General features: G+C 41.4%; 1 protein-coding gene across 1 annotated transcript; it reads right to left on the bottom strand.

Moving 5' to 3' along the window:
* Positions 1-8817: 8817 nt before the first annotated feature.
* Positions 8818-20658, bottom strand: ZNF414 (zinc finger protein 414). The gene is made up of 7 exons (XM_018573385.1): positions 20633-20658; positions 19155-19302; positions 16716-16823; positions 15872-15977; positions 13380-13885; positions 10546-10701; positions 8818-8939 (listed from the first exon to the last, which is right to left on the bottom strand). The coding sequence occupies exons 1-7, from the start codon at positions 20633-20635 to the stop codon at positions 8863-8865; spliced, it is 1104 nt and encodes a 367-aa protein (XP_018428887.1). The 5' UTR covers positions 20636-20658; the 3' UTR covers positions 8818-8862.
* Between the last annotated feature and the right edge of the window lie 691 nt (positions 20659-21349).

Here is a 21349-nt window from a genome sequence, read left to right on the forward strand (position 1 = left end):
GCGCTCGTCCGCCCGGACCGGAAATTACGTCACTGACAGACGCGACCTCGACGTGACGTGATGAGGACCTCCCCACCACCCTTCTTAAGGTGGAGGAGAGCCGCCGCAACTCCTCCCACAAACACGGCCAAGATACCTTGGCCTATTACTTATATTCCATGGCAGCGCTGAGCTTCCACCCGATGAGATACTTGGCTTGGTACCTAGACTGGAGAACTAAGGAGTAGGAGGTGCTTATATAGGCTGAGGGTAGTACATGTTAACCTTTTTTGTGCCTGTCAACTACTGGTAGAAGGAGTATAACCCAATTGTCAGCGCTGGTATGAAAAAACAAAAAAACCTATCTCCACAAGTTATGAATTAACAGAATTACTCAGTATAGAGGATTCCTGTTAATTTATAACGGGCTGCAGAAAAAGAGATTGAGGGCTCTGTGTCCTCAATCTCTTTTTCTGTTTTAAAAACAGAAATGTCAGGGGTCTGTTTAGACCCCTGCTATTTCCTCAAAGCCCCCAGCAGTACTGTAAACAAAAATTAAATATTTAATAAAAATAAAATACAAAAAAAATGTCAGTGCACCTCCTAGTCGCAACCTAAAACTTTTTTTGTTCTGTAGCACCACATACAGCTTAAAGATATTTTCCAAGCATGTAAATAAAGGACCTATTTATTTACCTGTTTTTCCCATGTCACCCTCAAAGTCACATTGAAAAAAAGGAACTTCACCCATATTTTTGCTTTCTTAAGTCATCCATACTCCCCATGCACTTTTATAAATACCGTGACTATTAGCCTTGAAAATGGCTAGAAAGTAGTATTAACCCCTTCGTGACGGGAGACGTACACTGTACGTCCCGCCACAAAGGGACCAAATGACTTGTCACGTACACTGTACGTGACGAGTTATTTATTGCACTAGAAGGCTGATGGGTGTCCGAGAGTCAAAGCAGAGCGGGCACACATGCCGGCAAAAGCCGGCATTCTGACAGCCCATATAGATCGAGAGATATCTCTCTCAAGCTATACTGGCTTTTTTTTCTTTCACTTTCAGGAATAGATACATAATTCCTGAAAGAAGAATGTTTCAGTTTTCTGATGGTTGTTGGAACAATCAGAAAACTAGTGACAGCTGAATCCTGAACTGCTGCAGGATCAGTGTCACTAACTTATTATCGGCTGTTCTGAAGTTTGAAGCAGCCTGATAATAACCAAAAATGTATTAATTTATCAAGCAGTAATAGTGAGATTAATTCACAATGACTGCTTGATATAATTAAATAAATAAAATAAAATTTTTAAGTTTAAAAAAAATTGAGAAAAGTGTAAAAAAAAAATTGTGAAAAGTGTAAAAAAAAATAAGGGACAAATAAATGAATGTATTTATTGCATTTTTTTAAGCTGTGCTGGTTTTGTTAAAAAATAGTACAAAAAAGTCAACCTTTCCAAATCAGAAATACTCAATGCATCGTTATCGGCCAGGGAACTGCAAACGAAATCTCCATTCCGAGTATCCCCCACCTCTTTTAAATTATCTTGGGGTCCACCTTTCCGCAGATCTTTCTCAGCTGTTTGCCTTAGACTTTGACCCTCTCCTCTGGAGAACTGCCCTAGACCTGACAGGATACGATAGGAAAAATATCTCATGGTTGGGTAGGATAAATGCATTGAAAATGGATGTTGTCCCCAGACATACGCACTTACCATGCGGCATCGCTCCTGCTACGCATTTCGGACTGGTTCCACAGGGCCGCTGACAAACAGTGGGTACTGATTGAAGGGGTGATCACAGACTCTGACCTTACGGCGCTACCCTGGATTCCCCCGACGTCTCGTTCCATGCCCTCACCCCCCCTAATCCAGACTCTTCATGCACTAAGAATATGGGATCGATGGGTTTCACAACAGTTTTATTAAGCCATATTGGTTTAGTTTTTGATCTTTTATTTTTGCTCCCTAAAGGTATACACTTTGAAGTAGCAGTATGTAGTGTGTTTTTAAAACAATCCCACATCTGGTCTGTGTTTAGGTTTTGAAATAAGTTTTCCCATTTTATTTCCCCCACTAGGTTCAGTGACCCCTAATGATCCCAAGATTACCCTGTTATCTATGATACCAGGCTCTCTGAAATCGGTAAAACTGGGGGCTCTTGCGACACTTTCTAACAGCGGCAAGGGCGGTTATACCCCGCCACTGGCATACGCCGGTTGTCCCCTCTTTGGCGGAATGGACTCTGGAGATGGACCGCATTGCGGACTTGGAACGATTGATGGCTGATGAACGTGACACGGGTACGAAATAAACTATCACATGGTCCGTGTGGTTAGACTTTTGAGCCTCTACCGGGTTCCCCACTGAGATCACCCCCTGACTTCTATAATGGTGTGTAGCGCAGAGGAGGGGGAAAGGCGTTTGTAAACCCTCTTGTGAGCTCCTCTACTGGGCGATGTGTCCCCGGTGAGGTATCAATTCATCCTCCCATCCCTACCTTGTCCTACTGTCTTCCTCTTCCCCTTCATCCTCCCCCCTACCCATGTATTTTCATCTTTCAGTCTCTCTTAATCTCAATGTCTCTACCTGGTCCTTGTACCTTCCACTTCACCAGGGTGTTCTGCCTTAAAAAGTGTATGATGGTTGATATCATATGGCCTCCATTATACCGGTATTTCGGTGCTATAGGAAGGTTGGTACAAGCCAGTTTACCCTTTCATTGTACTTGTTACTCTGGACAGGCGGCATTGTTGTAGTGCTCCTGCAAAGGACGCCATGTTTGCCTTTTTTGTTGATGTTCACTTACTAGCCTCACGGTATAGATTGGATGGTGCCTACATCTGGATGTAATACTAGCATATGTTAACCTGCGAAACCTGTACTTCTCACACATACTCAAGTTGTTCGGTGATGGCCGTCCTTTTGGGATGCTATGTTTGTTTATGTATATCTGTTTGTTTGTGAACCTCAATAAAAGCTGATTGAATTAAAAAATACTACAAATCAAAACTGGGAAAAAAGTGTTTTTTTAAAGTTTTTTCCTCTTTTTTTATATTTTATTTGTCCTAAGTGAGGCGCTAGACACACATATGTGATATAAATATGTAGCCCTATCTGTCCTCTAAAAAACAATATATAATATGTGTTGGTGCACTTTGTAAGAAAGTATATTACTGACGTGGAAGAATCACACAGCAAAAATGTCAAAAGTGTGTCAGTCATTTACGAACAGAAACTAAAAACAAGCTCAGTCATGAAGGGGTTAAGGTTCATAGACCCAAAAAGAAACCCATACAGATTCACTCATCCCCAATAATCACAATACAATAAGGGTAAGTTCACACCACATGCAGTGCGTTACGGTCCAATTCTGGCCGGAACGCACTGCATCGCATTGCGGCCGGTTCACTTTTTTGTGGGGCAGGAGGGATGCGGTGCGATCAAAAGCAAGCGCTATTTTGATCGCACCGGACCACAAGTATAATGTGCCTTGCGATCCCGTGGGGGCGATCGCACTGCAGCCGGAGGGCGTGTCTTTAGTGCCATTAACTTCAATGGCCCGCCACGCCCCCTCCTGCCCCACAAAAAAGTGAGCCGGCGGCATTGCGATGCAGTGTGGTGTGAACATACCCTAAAGGTTTAAAAAAAACAGTGGTAAAACAAATTCCATCAAAGTGCAGTTAGCATAATTAATGATATATTGCCCACATTTATTGAAAATTGGGGAAGAATTCATGTACATTTCTCAAAGTTACACACCTAATAAAAACAATACTGACAATAGGTTTTGTAATAGGATCACTTTGTTTATTTAACGAGAGTAAATTCACATATTTGGGATGCATTTTAAGGTTAAGAGTATTAGACATACAGATACAGTATTTAGGGAAAACAACAGGATTCACTTTTCTGATATTTTCAAAGTTTCCTCTAGTAAAATTATATACAAAAGTGTGAAAACAAAATGTAATATTTTACATCACTATTCCCTTCTAAATAAACCCTCTTCCCTGAAACAGGAAATACACCCATCTGGACTGGAGGTTATTTCAGTCCCCAAAAGTCCCCTCCACATGTAATGCTGTATATTTTTTCAGTTTATTATCCCCTTCCACACTCAAGGTTAATAACATTTTGGAACTATGTGACAATAATTCCAAACAACCCAAGTTTTATGTATAGATGCTGGGCCAGGATTATTGCAGCACCCTGGAGCTCTGTAGACTACAAAAATAAAATGGCATGTTATATCCTCATTGAACAGTACAGGAAGAACATAGCGGTTATGTGAACTATAGCAATTATCATTGATCAATTATAAACATTGCTACTGTTCCATATCCAAACCGATTGTAATTAAGCATTCCATTAGCTGAAGTTCCTGCAAACTGAAGCCACCTAGTGGGGTTTGGACTCCAAAAAAGCATTAGTTACAGTGCCCACCTTCACAAAGCTCCTAAGCTCTCTGTATACATTAGTCACTAGACATCTCACTGTTAAACACAGAGGTTCTTTAGTCACTAACACTTGCCTATATGCACTTCAAATATTCTGCAGGGTGGGAACAATGCCTGCTGTTAGTAACCATTTAAATGGAAATTCCACCTTTTTTGAAAAAATGCAATGGAGCCAGTAAAGCATTGCAGCCGCTAATGCAGATTCTCCATCTGTTCACGTTTGTACCTCAGTATGGACATTCCGTAACATGGACGGGAGAAAGAAGGAAGGAGCTACATGTCCCTCTGCCGCGGTGACATGTTTTATGTTACACTATGAATATGAGTATGACATGATACATGGTCAGAAAAGAAAACTTAGAGGGTTATTTCACAAAGCTGCTGGAGGCAGCCCAGTAAATAACCCATCCGAAGTGAGCCAAACGCTGTTCGGCTATTCACTTCAGGCTTGTCCCAACTGTTTCCTATTGGCCGGGACCTGCTAGAGTCTTCTAGCAGGTCCCGGCCAATGAATAACAACTGGGCTTTCGGCCGGCCAATACAGCAGCCCTTCGGTTCTACTGAACCGAAGGGCTCCGGCGGCCGAAGGATCAGCCGCAGCTACGGCTGATCCTTCGGCTAGCTTTGTGAATAACCGTTTTAGTCTTTAGGGTATTTGGAGTAAATGCATGATTCAAATAAATGCAGGACTTTGTTGCTAGGCAGTTCTGTATTATAGTGTGAATCGGCTTGACTTTTGAAAAGTAGAACAAAGTAAAATGGTGCTGCCTTTAGTGACCACTCAGCTGCGTTTACTATAGTGTGTGATCAAAATTCACATGCTACACAATGAAATGTTTTCAGAATTGGGCTGCGACAAACACTGAACTGTTTTTTTAAAAACATTCCAAAGTTTAAAATAAAAATATTAAATTGAAGCTACATAATTATGTGTTTTAAATACATTATACATTTTTCAGGCTACTGTAGCGAATGAAGATAAATGCTAAGTCCTGTCAACACTCTTTTTGAATTATAGCTGGGCAAGGGGCAAATCTAGCTCCAGCTTCTAATATTTCCCACTGTTTCAAGCTAGAGCCAAACAAGCTGTGAGAAATAGTGGCCTTGGCACTGAAGTCTCCAGACACGTGTTCAACTAAACTGTGTTCTGACAATTCTAAAAAAATTAAATTTAAGCTCACTTTTCAGTTTAATCAGGTAAATACATTCCAGGTGCATCAAAAGAACAGGCGTGCAAAATCTTACGGTTTGTTCTCTTTAGAAAGCAGTAGAAAATCCTGTCCCCCACCATCATGCTGCAGAGAAGTAACCTTGATTTCTGTATGGAACCAGTGATCTCTCTGCAGAGGTCATGCCCTATGCTGACCTAGGCCAATAGCTTTGCAATCAGCAAAGCTCATGCTTCCTTCCCGCTGATCAGAGCTCAGCAGGAGGCATGTCAGACTTCTACAGAAAGACCACTGTTTCCATACAGAAAGTTTCTTCCCTGCAGGGGACAGGATTTTCTACGCAGGCTGTAGATTTAAAAAAAAAATTAAAACAAACTGTACGATGCTTTTTTTTTTTTGCACCTGGAATGCTTTTAGCTGATTTAACCCTTTTGCTGCCAAGGCAGTTTTTGCACATGTTATGATTCACCTTTTAGGCTTGAAAATTACTTAAAACCCTGGTGAGATATATACATTTCCTGAAAGCACAGACCCTGTAAAATAAAATGGCAGCAGTTTCAAATGTTTACGTCACATGATATTAGCACAACTCTTTATAAAAAGCAAAATACCAAATTTTTTGTAAAATATAAAAGATGAGGTTGTACCGAGTAAATAGATACCCAACATGACAAACCTAAAGATTGCGTCCGTGAAGCAGCGACAAAATAGGGTACCCCAAATTGTCCATAGGCGATGATTTAAAAGCCTGTATAGGTCATCGGGTTTAGAGGTAACTGTGTAAAAGCATTAACCAGAATTAGTCCTCACACTCTGGCGCACGCAGCAATTTCCAACATGTGTAGCTCAATACGTAGGCGCCCTCAATGCGTGTTTACGTTAGTAGGCACGTGTTTGTGGGGGGCAGGGGAATTTAACTTTTTCTTTGTGCAATTTTTGAATGTTTTATTTAAGTTTACTTTTGAAAAAACTTTTTTTTTTTTTTAATTCATTGCTATCACTTAGGGGGGCTCACAAGCACGTTTGTGGTGACAGGTTCTATTAGACCCCTTCAGAGTGCAGAATGGGCTTGAATAGCTTCTTCCACGGCTTCTTTAGCTGGGGAATGACGGCTAAGGAGCCAAAAGTAATGCATTCGCTTCTGGCTTCATTCAGCAGGGAAATCAACGAACAGATGTTCGCTGGTCTCTTTCCGCTGACACCCGTGGTGCCAGTCCCGGGCCCACAGGAGGGGCAGTGGAGCTCGGGAAGCAAAACGGGGACACCACTTTACTGTCATGTGGAAGCGATCTGGCGGAGCTCAGCTGCCAGAATCGCTTCCAGATTAAAGCCAACAGTCGGCTTTACACAGGTGAACAGAGTCCCGGCGGTCTGTTTACAGGGGCCTAAAGCCAGCGCCATAAGGGATACAGCGCTGGCAGAAAAAGGGTTAAACCAAATGTTCAATTTGGCTTTAAGACCCACTTAGCTTTTAACTTGAGAGTCTACTCACACAGTACCGCGTTGCGGTATCACTTGTGTGGCAACACACTAGTTATGCATTATGAATGGCACCCCAAGGCACGTGTGTTGTGATGCCCAAAAAAAAAAAAAAAATCTGCATTAATGTAATTTACAGCCCAATAATTTAAATGGGCTGCCAAATACAACGCGCCATGGCACCTCAGTGATAATATAGAGTGTCTTACAGCGGGTGTGGGTCTAAAATAACAAAGTTTTTTTGTAGTCTCCATCCCATTACAGGCAGTCCTCGGGTTACAAACAAGATAGGCACTGTAGGTTCGTTCTTAAGTTGAATTTGTATGCAAGTTGGAACAGGTACATTTTTTAGGTGTAACTCCAGCCAAAACATTTTTTGTTTTGTTTTGGATAGCATAAGCACTGAGGGGGAGAGATACATTTGAGTGTCATCGGCATAGAGATGGTATTGGAAGCCATGTGATGCTATTAGTTGACCAAGGGAGGAGGTGTAGATAGAGAAGAGGAGGGGTCCAAGGACAGAGCCTTGGGGGACCCCTACAGAAAGAGGAAGAGGAGGGGAGAAGTTAGAATTGTAAGTGACACTAAAGGAGCGCATAGATAAGTAGGAGGAGAACCATGAGAGAGCAGAGTCTTGTAGGCCAAGCGAGTGGAGTTTTTTGAGGAGCAGTGGGTGGTCAACAGTGTCAAAAGCAGCAGAGAGGTCTAATAGCAAGAGTAAGGAATAGAGGCCGTTGTTATCAGATTTGTTTTTTGGAATTGTTACAGGCAAACAAGTAGACAAATAAAAGTGTACATACTGTACATACAAGGTTATGACAGGGGTAACGACAGTCAAAGCCAACTTCCTGTTCAGTACCAGACCCGGATGAAGAGGCAGGGGACTCGCTAACAACTTCCTGCAGGAAGTACAGTACTACAATCCAGACCCACTACTCGTCTGCGATCGTCGGCACAAACACCGTTGCTAGTGGAACGCTGCAGTCTCGGACCTCCGTTCGTAAGTACGGGTTGTACGTAAGTCGGGGACTGCCTGTAATTTGTTATCAGCTCCTTTAGCCTCAGTGCATTTTCTCGTGTATATGGCAGTTTTACAAGTCCCAGGAGCTTCATATTTTGTATTCAGTTGGAATTATGTAGTGAAGAAAAACACTGAATGTTGCATATTATTTCGCAGCTGGAATTTTAAAAGCTGTAAACATAATGTAAAGCTGTCCACATAATGTAAAAAACCCCTGGCGGGTCAGGTTTTAACTAACAGAGGAGATGGACTGTAGGGTGTACCCTTATACCGATGTAGCACCTTAGCATTTGTGACATGGATTTCCAAAATATTATGGAGCAGAATCAAGTTTTGCATTGGTGACAGTATATTAAGAAGCCAGCACACACCCAACTTTAATAATTATTTTTAAATTCCAGTGAATGGAAAACCTGAGGTTATAAAGATTTGTTTCATTAGTGTGCTGTGTGTGTGTTGCAGTAGAAATAAGATGGCTTCAGAATAAGCAAGCAAGACTACAAAATAGTTGTGGAAAAACACCAAATATTTCTTAGAATATTCCGTATTGAAGAAGTAGCTAATTATTTACATCTAAAAGTGTAATGTTGCACTGTAACTTCTGTATTCACTTTAAGTCCACATTTCTTCATTAGAAGTCCACCAGTTTTACTATTTAAAGTAGCCCATTTCAAAGTATTGTTTTGTGAAAGCAGAACACCAAGAAACTGGTGGCTAAGACAAGGGAGGTTCTTGGATAACTCTTCTGTCAGACCTGCGGTAAAAGGCTGGGTTCCATTTCTCCCGGCAGCTTGGAGTGGAAAGGGAGAAGATCCATGTCAAAACCTATGATTAAGAATGAGAAAAGTGGTCAGTTATTTTAGCTGGTGGTCTGTTTAACAATTGGATTTTTTGGGGGTTAATGTGGATCATGTCTTATAATGTAGTTCATTTATAATTACAGTATAGGAGGTGCAGGTGGCTTGCCACTCTAACTCCATTTTTAAAAAAGGTACTTCACATTACTGCTCGGTTTTTGGAAAATTTCATACCTCCAACCCTATTCAAATGAGAAGAAAGTCTTTGCTAAAATTATAGGACAAGAAAATATAAGGTCACCTTTCCAGTGAAATAGTGAAACCACCTGAACTCCATACAGCATTGTAACCTTGAGGTTATAGTTTGTGGTGCTTGCAGTGATGACACGAATGGTGCCGTGTTATCTCAAGGTATCGAACAGAGAATCACCATCACTTACACAGATCAGACTGTGAATTTCTTAATCCTTTTATTGAAAATACGTCACGTGCATTATCAAAGCCAACGTTTCGGGGCCATGCAGGGTCCCTTCTTCAGGATGACACTGTGACATCACTATGTCACCCTGAAGAAGAGACCCTGCGTGGCGCTAAAACATTGGCTTGGATGATGCACGTGATGTATTTAAAAAAACACAAAACAAGAAATTCACATACTGATCTCAGTGAGTGCTGGTGATTCTCTATTCAATGTTTAATTAGAATGTTTCCTGGCCCTATGAGTGTAAGTGTAAATCATATGGGGCCGATTGATAACAGGTGGATGCTTTTCGCATGGCACAACAGCCACTAGATGGCACTCTGGAGCATAGAAATTTTTATAGGGTTATAAATCAACCCATTTGTGTCAATTTTGAACTCTTTAACTTATTTTTGTGGATAAGAGGGGTACACTTGGCCAGCACAAATATACTTGGCCAACAAACTGCTGGCATCAACAAATAATGGCCATACCCACATTTGTAGTGGAAAAAAAGGAAGACATGTCTGACCTGGTCAAACTGTGGTGCCTGCTGGATTATGCAGTCACATTTAGACACAAATCAAAACAGGAGAGCAAAAAAATAAGACTATGAAAATGGAGGCTGTTATTGCAATTTCTATGTGACTGAATATCTATTTCTGTGACTTCAGCTGGGCTTTAAAGATGCACTGCATTTAAACCTGAAGATTAAGTCTTGATATGCATACAGCTAACACAACCTTTCTGCTCAGGTCTCCAGTTTTTCATCCAGACATACAGTAGCTGCAGTGCACCAGTACACCCCAGTCCCTTTGGTCAGTATTCAATCCTGCCTTGAAAGCTCAGATCTCATAGGTGACTCATCAAGAAAAGAGAAAGGAAGTTACACAACAAAGGTTTTAGGAGCAGACCCACTTAACAGATGAGAAGCTCCATGAAACCTGGCTGTAGTATATTACAAAGGCAAATTGAAACTAAAGCCCAATTCCAGATACAGTGTAATAAGCGAAGTACGGTAAACCACAGGACATTCATCATTTGCTAAGCTCATGATATCTGTATAAATGGGCTTATTTCACACATGGAACATCCTCTCTGCTCTTTGCACTGCTAAACAGACACTAGTTTATACCAATGCAACAACTATGGCATTTAATTAATATTTACCCACCTATATCTTCCCGGGGTCTGCTTGGAGCAGGATTTTTATGTACTTCCTCAATGTGTTTATTTATCTGGTTCCTTGTGGCAGTGGAAAAGCTGCATTGCATACACTTGTAGCTACCTCTGGTGTGTTCCCAAACAATACGGCTGTTGCTTGTCTGTCCTAAAACAGAAGTGTGATACACACGATAAGTTTTATGCCACAAATAAATGAATGCATGTGCAGATCAAATGGAGATTGGGCGACCAAGATTAAACTACACAGCAAAGATTATTATGAGGAAAATAATACAAATAAAATTAGAAGCATCAGACACCGGATATACAGCATATACTGGGAGGAGAATTTAAGTTCCACCACTTTCATGAGATCTAAAGGCTATTTCTTTTCTCCTAAAATGTATTTATATGCATAATAGTTTACTATAGCTTTAGCTCCCAAATAAATGTAAAAAAAAAACATATTAGTGCTCAAAATGTCTACGTCACTGGAGTTTTTATCAAGAAGGAAAAAAATGGGCAGTACCGGATGTTCAAAAATGGGCAGTACCGGATGTTCAAAATGGGCAGCTGTAGGTCGACTTTCAAAAGCAATAAGAGAAATTGAAGCAGATAGTTTAGTGGCAGCTAGTAAAAATTGAAGTGTTAGGGCACATGTATATTTTTTCAGCAAATTGGAAAATATTTGTAACCAACAAACAACCATTCCTTTCTCTCCATAGCAATATAGAATGTGTGGTGCAGTCAGGAGTTGCAGTGATTTTGAGGAGAACAAATAGTAAATCTATCATCTTGTTATTAGTGAGAGCTAGCAATGCATGATCAGTCTAAATAATTTTACTGGCCACTAAAATACCATTGATATTGGCCATGATATTTTCTTCCTTCCATCCACAGATTGATTCGGATGTACAATGACTGCATACGTGTTTGGTCACCTTCAACAAATGACCAGCCCCCAATTGCTGCAGATCAGATACTGACTGTCAACAACTACAACAACAACAACATCATTGCTCCTTATATAGAAACAGTACTCAGTATATAGTTCCTCAGAAATTCCACCCTTCTGCTCACATGATTGGCTCACTGCTTGCCCAGAGCATGTAGTGAAGTTGAAGTCACACTCTCCCCTCTCCATTTAAAGTACTAGTAAATTGGCTCAGATGAAGTTACAATTACCAGAGTGCTCTGGGGCAGCATGCTAAGAGTTTGCTCCGAGAGGGGTCAGATTAATTTTATAGGACAGTCCTCTAAGTCTATATGAAGCTATAGACTCCTACTATTGAATCCTAGAGAAGGTATATCTTCCCAGAAAACCTAACCCTGATCTCTGCCCCAGCCAAGACAGATACTGCTAGGTTAATGATAAGCATTGTTGTTCTCGGACTTTGATGGCTCTTCCCTAGGACTAGACTGAATAAACAGCACAGACTAGGATAACACGCCTTTGCAAACTGATTGACGTCAATGCTAAAGCCTGATGAAGGGACCCTGTGTGGTCCCGAAAGTGCTTGTTTATATGACACAACACTTCAATGAATGAAGCCCTAAAGGTGTGCTGGTGACATTTCTACAATTCTGCTGATATTTGCGGTGCCATCCGCAGTCACTGCGAGCACCCCCCACTACAAGGGACATTTCGGTAAGGAGTGAAACAAGGATAGTATTTATTGTCTGAACCTGCTTTAGATCACCCAACACTTAATGTAATCAAAAATATATTTTGTTAAGTCTTGGATTTTCAAACAGACCATTCATGCATACATCCAGAACCAAAAAAATCTGAATGTTCTTTAAAACTCAGAAACATTTGCTATAGAGGCTGTGATCATCAAGGAACCATGCTTCATATTTGGTGGCATTGCCCCAAAGTGCACCCTTTCTGGAATAGATTTTTTGTCTTGCTCTTTAGAATTCTCAGTGTTCGTATTCTGCGGTAACCGCAATACTTGTTATTAAACAAACCGATTCCAGGCGTATCTAAAGCGCAGGGCAAACTTCTATCCTTTTTCTTCTTAGCAGCCAAGATCTACATTGCCTGGACCTGGAAAGCTTTGACAGTCCCATTCTCTACTGTAACGTCTAAGCTCAATTGGATTATGACACACGAGAAGTTGTATAGTATTTGGCAGGACAGACATGCTCAATTTGAAGCTGGCTGAGCTATACAGTTATCTTGATCACTTCTTAAACAACACCCTGCCCATATATGATACTTGACGTTTGTGGAGTTCGGGAACCTGGAGCCTACGTTCTTCTTTCTCTACTTTTCACCTCTTATTCTTTTGTTCTTTCCCTCTAATTGTTTTCTCCTCCAATGGAATGTATATTCGCATTAGCCAACCAGATATGATCAGAGCCGAACTGTTGAGCCATTACTGTGAGATTTATTGGAGGCTATTGCAAAGTGTTTAATACTTCCCAATAACACAGAAGACTGTGTTATTGGGAAGTAATGACTCTGATGCCTTAATGTTACTGCCAGATGATAAACAAGGAGGAGGCACTGATTAGATTCTGTTGTTGTACTTGACTCTATTTTTGTATTGTACATGTTATTATTTTATGTTACAAACTATTTATTTCCCAAAAAAAAATTGACAGTAAAACTCACAAAAATTAACTTAGTTTGATACTTATCCTTTAAAGATGCAGTATCAACCAGGCAAAGTAGATGCAACCAAGGTTTTATATTAGGTGTCCAATTATGTGAACTCATTTTTACCAAATAAGTAGCAAAGTGCATTACTCAATTGGTTTTATTCATTAGTGCATGTGAGTAATGGAACACAAACTTAAATAAAAATATATTGCAGCTATTATAACCCACTACCTGACCTTGATTCTTTTTCCACATGGCGTTGGAGACAGGCAGTCCTTGATTCCCAAGGAATGGCCTAAGTTTCTGTGAGACTGCACCCTGAGGTAAGGAGTATGGCGACTGGTGGAGGTAAGAAAGACAGGATCCAGAAACAGATGATCTCTGTGGACCTGGGAGACGACTTGTATACAAGGAAGGGCTAAGGGCAGGAAAAGAGTTAGAAGTCTCAGAAGCCAGTTTGCTCACTGACGGTAGGCGACCACCAATGACAGAGGAAGCTGAAGCTGCTTCAATGGATTTTGTTGGATCCTCCTCCGCCAAGAGCTCAGTGTCTTTCTTGATGCACTGGATAACACTAGTGTGACGGCTCACTGTAGCCATTGCTGGTGCTGGCTTGGAATCAGCTGTTGGAGGCAGGTGTGTAATGCTGTCAGAGACTGAGCGTGAGGGGTTGTCAGAACACACATGGAGGTGCTTAAACAGAGAACGGTGTGTACGAAATGGTAGCATACAGTTTTCACACCTATAAAAGGAAAAAGCATGAAAGCTGTTACAATAGTGTTTCAATATTATATAGCCATGCACTTGGCCTGTATGCTGGATACATTCTATATACATATTATTATCATTCTGGATTTTCAGATTTCTTCTGATTTTACTCTGTTCACCCTTAAATTATACAGTTTTGGATGTAATCCTCAACAAGAAAATAAAATAATAAATATGGGCACACATTTAAAGCCTTGTCATGAAAGAAAATGTGGTCTCACAGTAAGGCTGAAACACATTTTGCAAATCCTAATACTAACTCTGGACCCTACCAATTATTCTTTCCTGTGATTTATTGCAAAGATACATAGATTTCTTTACATCAAGAGGTTAATAAAATGTGGTGGTAAGCTGGTTGCCTAACAGATGCTGCAAATTTCCAGGCTCTTTGGTATTCTGTTGTGCCTTGCTGACATTTGTACTACCATGCATCACCCTTGATGGAGCACACATGCTTTTTTCAACAATTTGACTGGGGGTGCTAGGGTGGTGCTCAATATGAAGCACATGTGACAGATCACTGCTGGGGGGGGCGCTTGACGTTGCAGACAGGAAGAATTGGATTCTGCTGAGCAGAGAAAAGCAGCTGCAGAAGGGAGGAGCTCTTTCAGAATGAGAGATGAGGGGAAGAGTGAAATATTGTACAAAAGGAGGTAGAAGGGAACCAAGCAAAAAAATAGAAAAGATGAAAAGTGAACAAAAAATGAGCTTATAAAATTTGCAGGACTGAAACTGGTCTTGTGAAGGGGGAGATTTAGAGAGAGACCATACTTTGGCCATACTACACAGTGGAAAGCTCTTATTACACTAATTCTTTTTTCTGGAAGTCGGTATAAAGTCTTGAGGGACTTAAGGTAGCACAAACTCTTGCTGTGGTCGTACAACAAGGACTTATTGACCTTCTATGCAATAGGGACAATCATGCTCTTGGAGGTTTTTCTGGGTCACAAGGGTATTGGTGGAGGAAGCACTGAAGACTGTGGTCATTGTTTTATTGCCGTGACCTATCTTGGACATTGGGAGTTAATTCTTATAAGGACTTTTTGATGGAGTTATTTGTTTAGAAAAACATTGATTATCATATTTGTATATACACTGGAGCTATTAAGAGGTATAGAGCTTGGTTTTATCATACACGCACTATATAAATATAATAAGAAAATAAACCATATTAAAATAGAGTAGCACTGCTTTCATCATCTACATAATCAGCATATTAGTGAATGACAATCTGAAAAGCAGCATTGGCCTTGTGTAAAGAATGTTTCTAAGAAAATATGTTTGTGTTACAACAGGGTCTAAATTCTGCTCTATTGGGTGTGGCAGCTGAAAAGTTCCTAATATAGGATGTGGAAGGGAATCTTAAGGAAGCAAACCATTGAGTCCTGAAAGCGGTTGATGGAGACGCCAACAGGAATTAACACGCATACACCAGACCTCCCAGTAGATGTTGTTGCTGAACTACCGGCCACGGTAAAGCATGAATCTGTGATCATGGCACCTACAGCCGGATTTGTGATCCACCCCAGCTTGGCATTTACAAATTACCTTGTAAAGGGGCACTCAGAATATAAAATTGAGCTTTGCAACTCGCTGAATCCATTAGAGATGGTTCACAGGTACTGTGTTCATTTGCTTCAGGTTTCAAACTACTACAGTTTATTCAGCCAGTGGAAACAGAGACTACATTGTATCTCGTTTGTAATCATAGTCCTTTTACTTGGTAATCACAGACTCTAAATTCCCCAATGTGTTTCCATTGCATATTATAATGGGAAGAATATAATTTAGTGCATCCAGCTAAAGGGGATCCAGAATATACCATCCTTCTGTACCGATTTAACTAATTGTCATACTGCTATAGTTCCACGAAGGACTGATAAAGTGTATGTAAGCCCTTTACTGTATCCCAATAATAAGCCCCCAATTGCTTTATGACATTTTCATTAAACAAACTTACTTAAAATAGCGATTTGGCTTGTAATGGACCTTGAGATGGGTCATAAGTTCTTGCATACTGTCCAGTGACTCACCACAGTCATTCATTGAGCATATGAACTTTTTATCTGCAAATGAATATATAGTCAAAATTAAACACACTGTTACAATCCTTGCATATATTTCACTTAAACTTGTAGCTTAACTGGCCAAACTGGCCCTAGTATAAGTTGTTATATGACCACAACAAGGACATTAGAAGCTTACCTGGAGCAACAACTGATGTCAATGGTTCTGTGTATTCCATAAAATGTTGTGTAAATGATAAACAACTTCCCTGCAATGGTAGCCTACACCCTAGATATCCCCAAATGGAATTGCTGCTTAGCAAATAATTTAAGATCTCTAAACCACAAGGAGATTACCATCCAATGCATGTTATGTCCCATTATGCCTGTGGCTGTCAAAGTCTTGCGGTGCCTCATGGGACTTGTAGTTCTGCAAAAGCTGGAGTGCCAAGGTTGCCTGCCCCTTGGCTAACATACATTTTTTTTGAGGGACACATGTACTAACAGAAATATGAAGACTGCTATTTTTGACCTCAATTTGAAAATACAAATTGCCTGGCTGCCTGTTGATTTTATCGTACGCACCCGACTGTTAAAAACCAGAGATAAGGTGCAGTTATTTATAGGCAGAACCAGCATTTATTTGAATGCAACCTATTGTCATTCAATGGTCACTTTGATAGGTTGTATACAAATAAATGCTGGTTAAATATTACTTCCCTCCACAAAATGGCTGTCTCCATACTGAAAAATATGCATGCTATATAACCAGATATAAAAAGATAGCAGTCTCCTTACCTTGCATAGACTCAGTGGGTTTATAGTGGACAGACACATGGTTGATAAGTTCTTGCATGCTGAGAAATGATCGATTACAGCCATAGGTAGCACATCGATGACCCCTTTCTGCCCAGGAGATAGGAGGCAACATAGAAATTAATTGGATCAATTATTAAAGAGTGCAGCTATACATTTTATAAGACATAACTACAAGTAGTTTTACAAGCTCAGTTTTACATTTACAGACAGTGGGTTTTTTTGCACTGTCAGAAGAAATCTGCTAGAAAACATACAAGATATGTACATGGTGTGATCCAAAGTACAAGAACAGAAGGCAATAAAAAACTAAACAAATAAATGTTGTATTGATTTTCTATCAACAGCATCTGCTTTTGTCCACTGTTGGAACAACTTAAGGTGCCCACACACCAGTGGCGTAACAACCGGGGGGGCGGCCGGTGCATTAAGCAAACATAACTCTATAGTGCACTGCAGGCCACTCCACACCACTGCCTGTATTTTATGAATGACTGTGGTGTGGAGGAATACTGCCGTGTCCAGTGGAAAGCAGATATCGGTATCCATTCTCCATCTGTAGCTCAACCCAAAAGAAAAAAATAATATACTGTAGCTTACTAGTTTTTAGGTGTGGTGGCTGCATAAGGTTTATTTTTTGAAATGTTTTTTCCCTGGTAATATATGGGATCCACCCATCACTTCCTGTCCCTAGGTGGCTATATTTACCTGAGTGCATCTATAAAAAGGAGTAACATGAACATGTGATCAACAAGGACCACAGAAATGCAGGTATTCTAGAGACCCAGGAGCATGGAAGAACTGCTGGTCTTACATGTCACACCGATGACATCCCTCCAGAACTGCTCCAATCAGCAGGAGACCTGTGCACAGATCCCCTGCTGAACGGAACTTAAAAGAGAACTATGTGGTAAGTGTTTTTCCCCATAGTTCTCCTCGGGGTCACGGGACGACATAGACTAGCGTCCTCCCGTGACCCAAAGCTCAGTATATAGCAAACTATAGCAAACAATACTGATACCGTTGCAGCTGGGACGGATCTCGACATTACTATCGAGATCAACCCAGCTGCCTGAGTGACAGCTGGCTCTGCCTATCTAGAGGCAGAGCCAGCTGTACCCGCCCCCTCCCCCATCCGTTCCTCCAGTCAGCGATGGAGGATCGGAGAGTTGAGGGGGTAATCCCTGCAGGGAGCCGTGAGTGACACTCACGGCTCTCTGCAGGGACATGATTGAGAAGTGAGCGAGCGACGGTATGTGTTCCCTCACTTCCCGATCTATTGAGCCGACGTGTGACAGTTTCATTGTCACAGGTCGGCTCGATCTATTAGTATGGGTGATATTCAGTCACCTAACAGTTCTCCCTTAAAGGAGAACTATGGGGTCAGTGTTTTTCCCCATAGTTCTCCTTAGGGTAACGGGAGGACACAAACTAGCGTCCTCCCATTACCCTAAGCTCAGTATACCGCGAGCTACAGCTCACGGTATACTGAGACTCCGCAGCCGAAGCGGATCCCGACATGGACGTCGAGATCCGCCCAGCTGCGTGAGTGACAGCTGGCTCTGCCTATCTAGAGGCAGAGCCAGCTGTACCCGCCCCTCCCCCGTCCGTTCCTCCAGTCAGCGCTGGCAGATCGGAGCGGGGAGAGGGGAATCCAGCCCCTCCCCCTGTCATGGCAGAGAGCCGTGACAGGATCGAGAGGTGAGCGAACCCGGTATGTGTATCAGAATTAGGAATACCTTTGTGGGATTGTTTGGCAAGTGTTGAGTCTTTTTGTTTTATATTGCGTTATGACGGTAAGGCTGTTTACCTATACACTGCAACCTGAATTCAGTTTTCCTGTGTAGGATTTTTGTGTGTTAATGTCTCTATGGAAGGAGCTATTGTTGTCATGTCAGCCCTTGTTCGTCAAAGTTATATGGGGCTGATGGGACTTATAGTTCACACACAACAAAGAGGTTTTTTTTGGCTTTCTTTTAAGCTCACACAATGTGACATGGGCTTTTCAATTCTAGTATGATCTATAGGTATTTTCTGTACTTGTGGAAAATGTTCTCGGCCTGAAAAAAAAAACAACTAATGCAGCCACTACATCTAAGGACTGTTAAGCTGCAATATATTAAAAGTTTGTTTTGGGGTATAGATGCACTATAAATTGGCCATTTCACTGCCATCAATGTCCTGTTATGTAATATTCCATATTTTATTCCAGTTACACCAAAGTTTAGCTGGTTCTAGCTCTGGAGTGAACATTTCATAGCAAACCAGCCTTCTTAGTAAATTCCGTATATATACAGTATTCTGCAGCCTGTGTATCTGCGTTTGCAGACAGGCACATAGTACATTCTGTGTATATACAGTATTCTGTAGCCTGTGTATCTGTGTTTGCACCCAGGCACATAGTAAATTCTCCATACATACTTGAGCCTTGGAGGTTCCTCCTTTTGCCTCCTTCTCTTGGTCTTTTGGACTCTATTTTGACGCCTCTGACAGTCTGTGATGTAGAGGGACCAGCGTCTTCATTTTTTGCCTTGCTTCGTGTGTCTGCGGGTGTATCTTCTTGTTTATCCTTAAACCAAAAGTCAATCCATAGTAAAAATGTATGAAAACATTTGGTATCATTTTGGAGAAATCATTTATACTATTGTTATGTACGTTGTGACTTAAAGCAAACGTATACTGGCTTTGCATAACCTTGCATACAAAAAAAAACAAACATATATTTTTTTTTAGGCAGCGGGCAAAGTTTTCATTGCCTTCACGTTTCCATGTATCACTTTACAACCTTTTGAAAAAATGCTGTTTACAGACCTCCATAACTGAAGCTGAAATTTACACACACAAGTCAATCATACAACATGACTCAACCGTTAATGGAGAGCAGGATGCAATTTTATTTGCGAATGATTGAAATTCTAACAGTGAATGTGGTTTTGTTCAAGAAACTGTTCATTCCAAAATCGAACGTTAAAACCAAATGAAGTTTTCAACGACATTCGTCAAGTCTCCGATAGCAGTATCAAACGTTTTGACAAGATTTTTCATATGAATCTACCAGTGTACGGCCAGCTTTAGGCAGGATGTGTCATTTTACTGGAGATCTAGAAAAGCAAGGTCATAAAAGGCCAAAATAACGACATTCCTTTTGTGTTGCGCTGGCCGAAGCGCCTTATTTCTCACTGGTATGAGCATAGACTAAAATAAGCTGCATACAGAAATTAGATGAAGTGAGACAATCATACATCAGACTGAACAGCTTCACTTGGTGCATTCACAGAAATCACTCTGGGCAAATTGATCACAACTAGAGCAGACAGAATTTGCAGCAGTTGCCCATGGCAACCAATCAGCTTCTTTCATTTTCAAAGTTTAACTGAAAAAACTGTAGACAGGAGCTGATTGGTTACTAAGGGCAACTGCTCCAGTATTCATAAATGCCCCTGTTTAGCCATGTAAGACACCTGCACACCACTACAATCATGGAGTCCTTGCAGGCTATAGTCTTTTCATACTTCCAACCGGCTCCGCAATAGTTAACTCGCACCACGCGGACACGCCCTCCGCCATGAAGCCAGCGCACGTCCCCAGTGGACAGCCAATCAAAAGCTCGCGCACGGACGCTAGCACGCTCGCCTTAACCCTTGCTCTGCCAGTGGAAAGAGAACTTCCTTATACAGGGACAGATAGGAAACAAAACAGTAGGTGGGGTGAGCTCGTTACTAACGCTCGTTATGCTGGGACCCCCCCCCTAACAATATAAACATAGCATCCCATGGACACGTGATAAGTGTAATGCGGATAAACACAAGTCTAGACTGGGATCAGTAGACAGTGTGCCGCTAAGCAGAGGATCACAGGGGAACGACACTGGGAGCACCCATCAGTCGTCTGTCACCTACCATTGCTGGTGAAGTCTTACAGGATGCAAAGTCGGATCTCACAGCTGGGTTACATTGTAACCATTTTGGGTGTACTGATCACGCGAGATTTCCAATGCACAGGAAGGGAGGGGGATGGGAGAGACTGTGTACGCAGGAAGGGAGGGGGAGAGAATGGCGGTGGTGAAGGGATCTTGTGTCATTGCCTGCATTGTGAGCTCTGGGGAGAGGGTTCTCACCAGATAGATAGGGGGACCGCTTGACTAGCTTGCTGTTAATAGTGTTCTACATATCCGTGGAGTGGATGTGTTTGCTAAATCTTTCAGTTGTTAGTGGAGCAGATGATACTCCTTTTAATATGGCTTTAAAGTGACACTAAAACTCAGGAGTTAAATCTGAAAAATGCATTCCAGTACCTTAACTATTATCAAAAATTTACCTTATTTGTGTATCACTCAGCTGGAGATCCTCAAATCATCTTTGAGGGCTTGTTCACACAAAATGCAGAGGAGATCTGCTCGCATTTCTGCACACGCATACATATGTTTTTTGATGCATATTTGTTTTTTTTAGCCTAAAATGAGCTTTCAGTGTGTTCAATGGTGTTTGCATGCGTTTTTGATGCGTTCCAGAGTAAAGGCGTTGTAAAGTAGCCACTGCTCCAAGCTCACTCCTGTGATGGGCTACAATCAGCGGTGTATTTAACTTTGGTGCTGCCCTAGGCAAGGCAGCAACACC

This window comes from Nanorana parkeri, unplaced genomic scaffold, assembly GCF_000935625.1.
Source record: "Nanorana parkeri isolate BGI_ZX_2015 unplaced genomic scaffold, ASM93562v1 scaffold2357, whole genome shotgun sequence".
Classification (NCBI taxonomy): Eukaryota; Metazoa; Chordata; class Amphibia; order Anura; family Dicroglossidae; genus Nanorana; species Nanorana parkeri.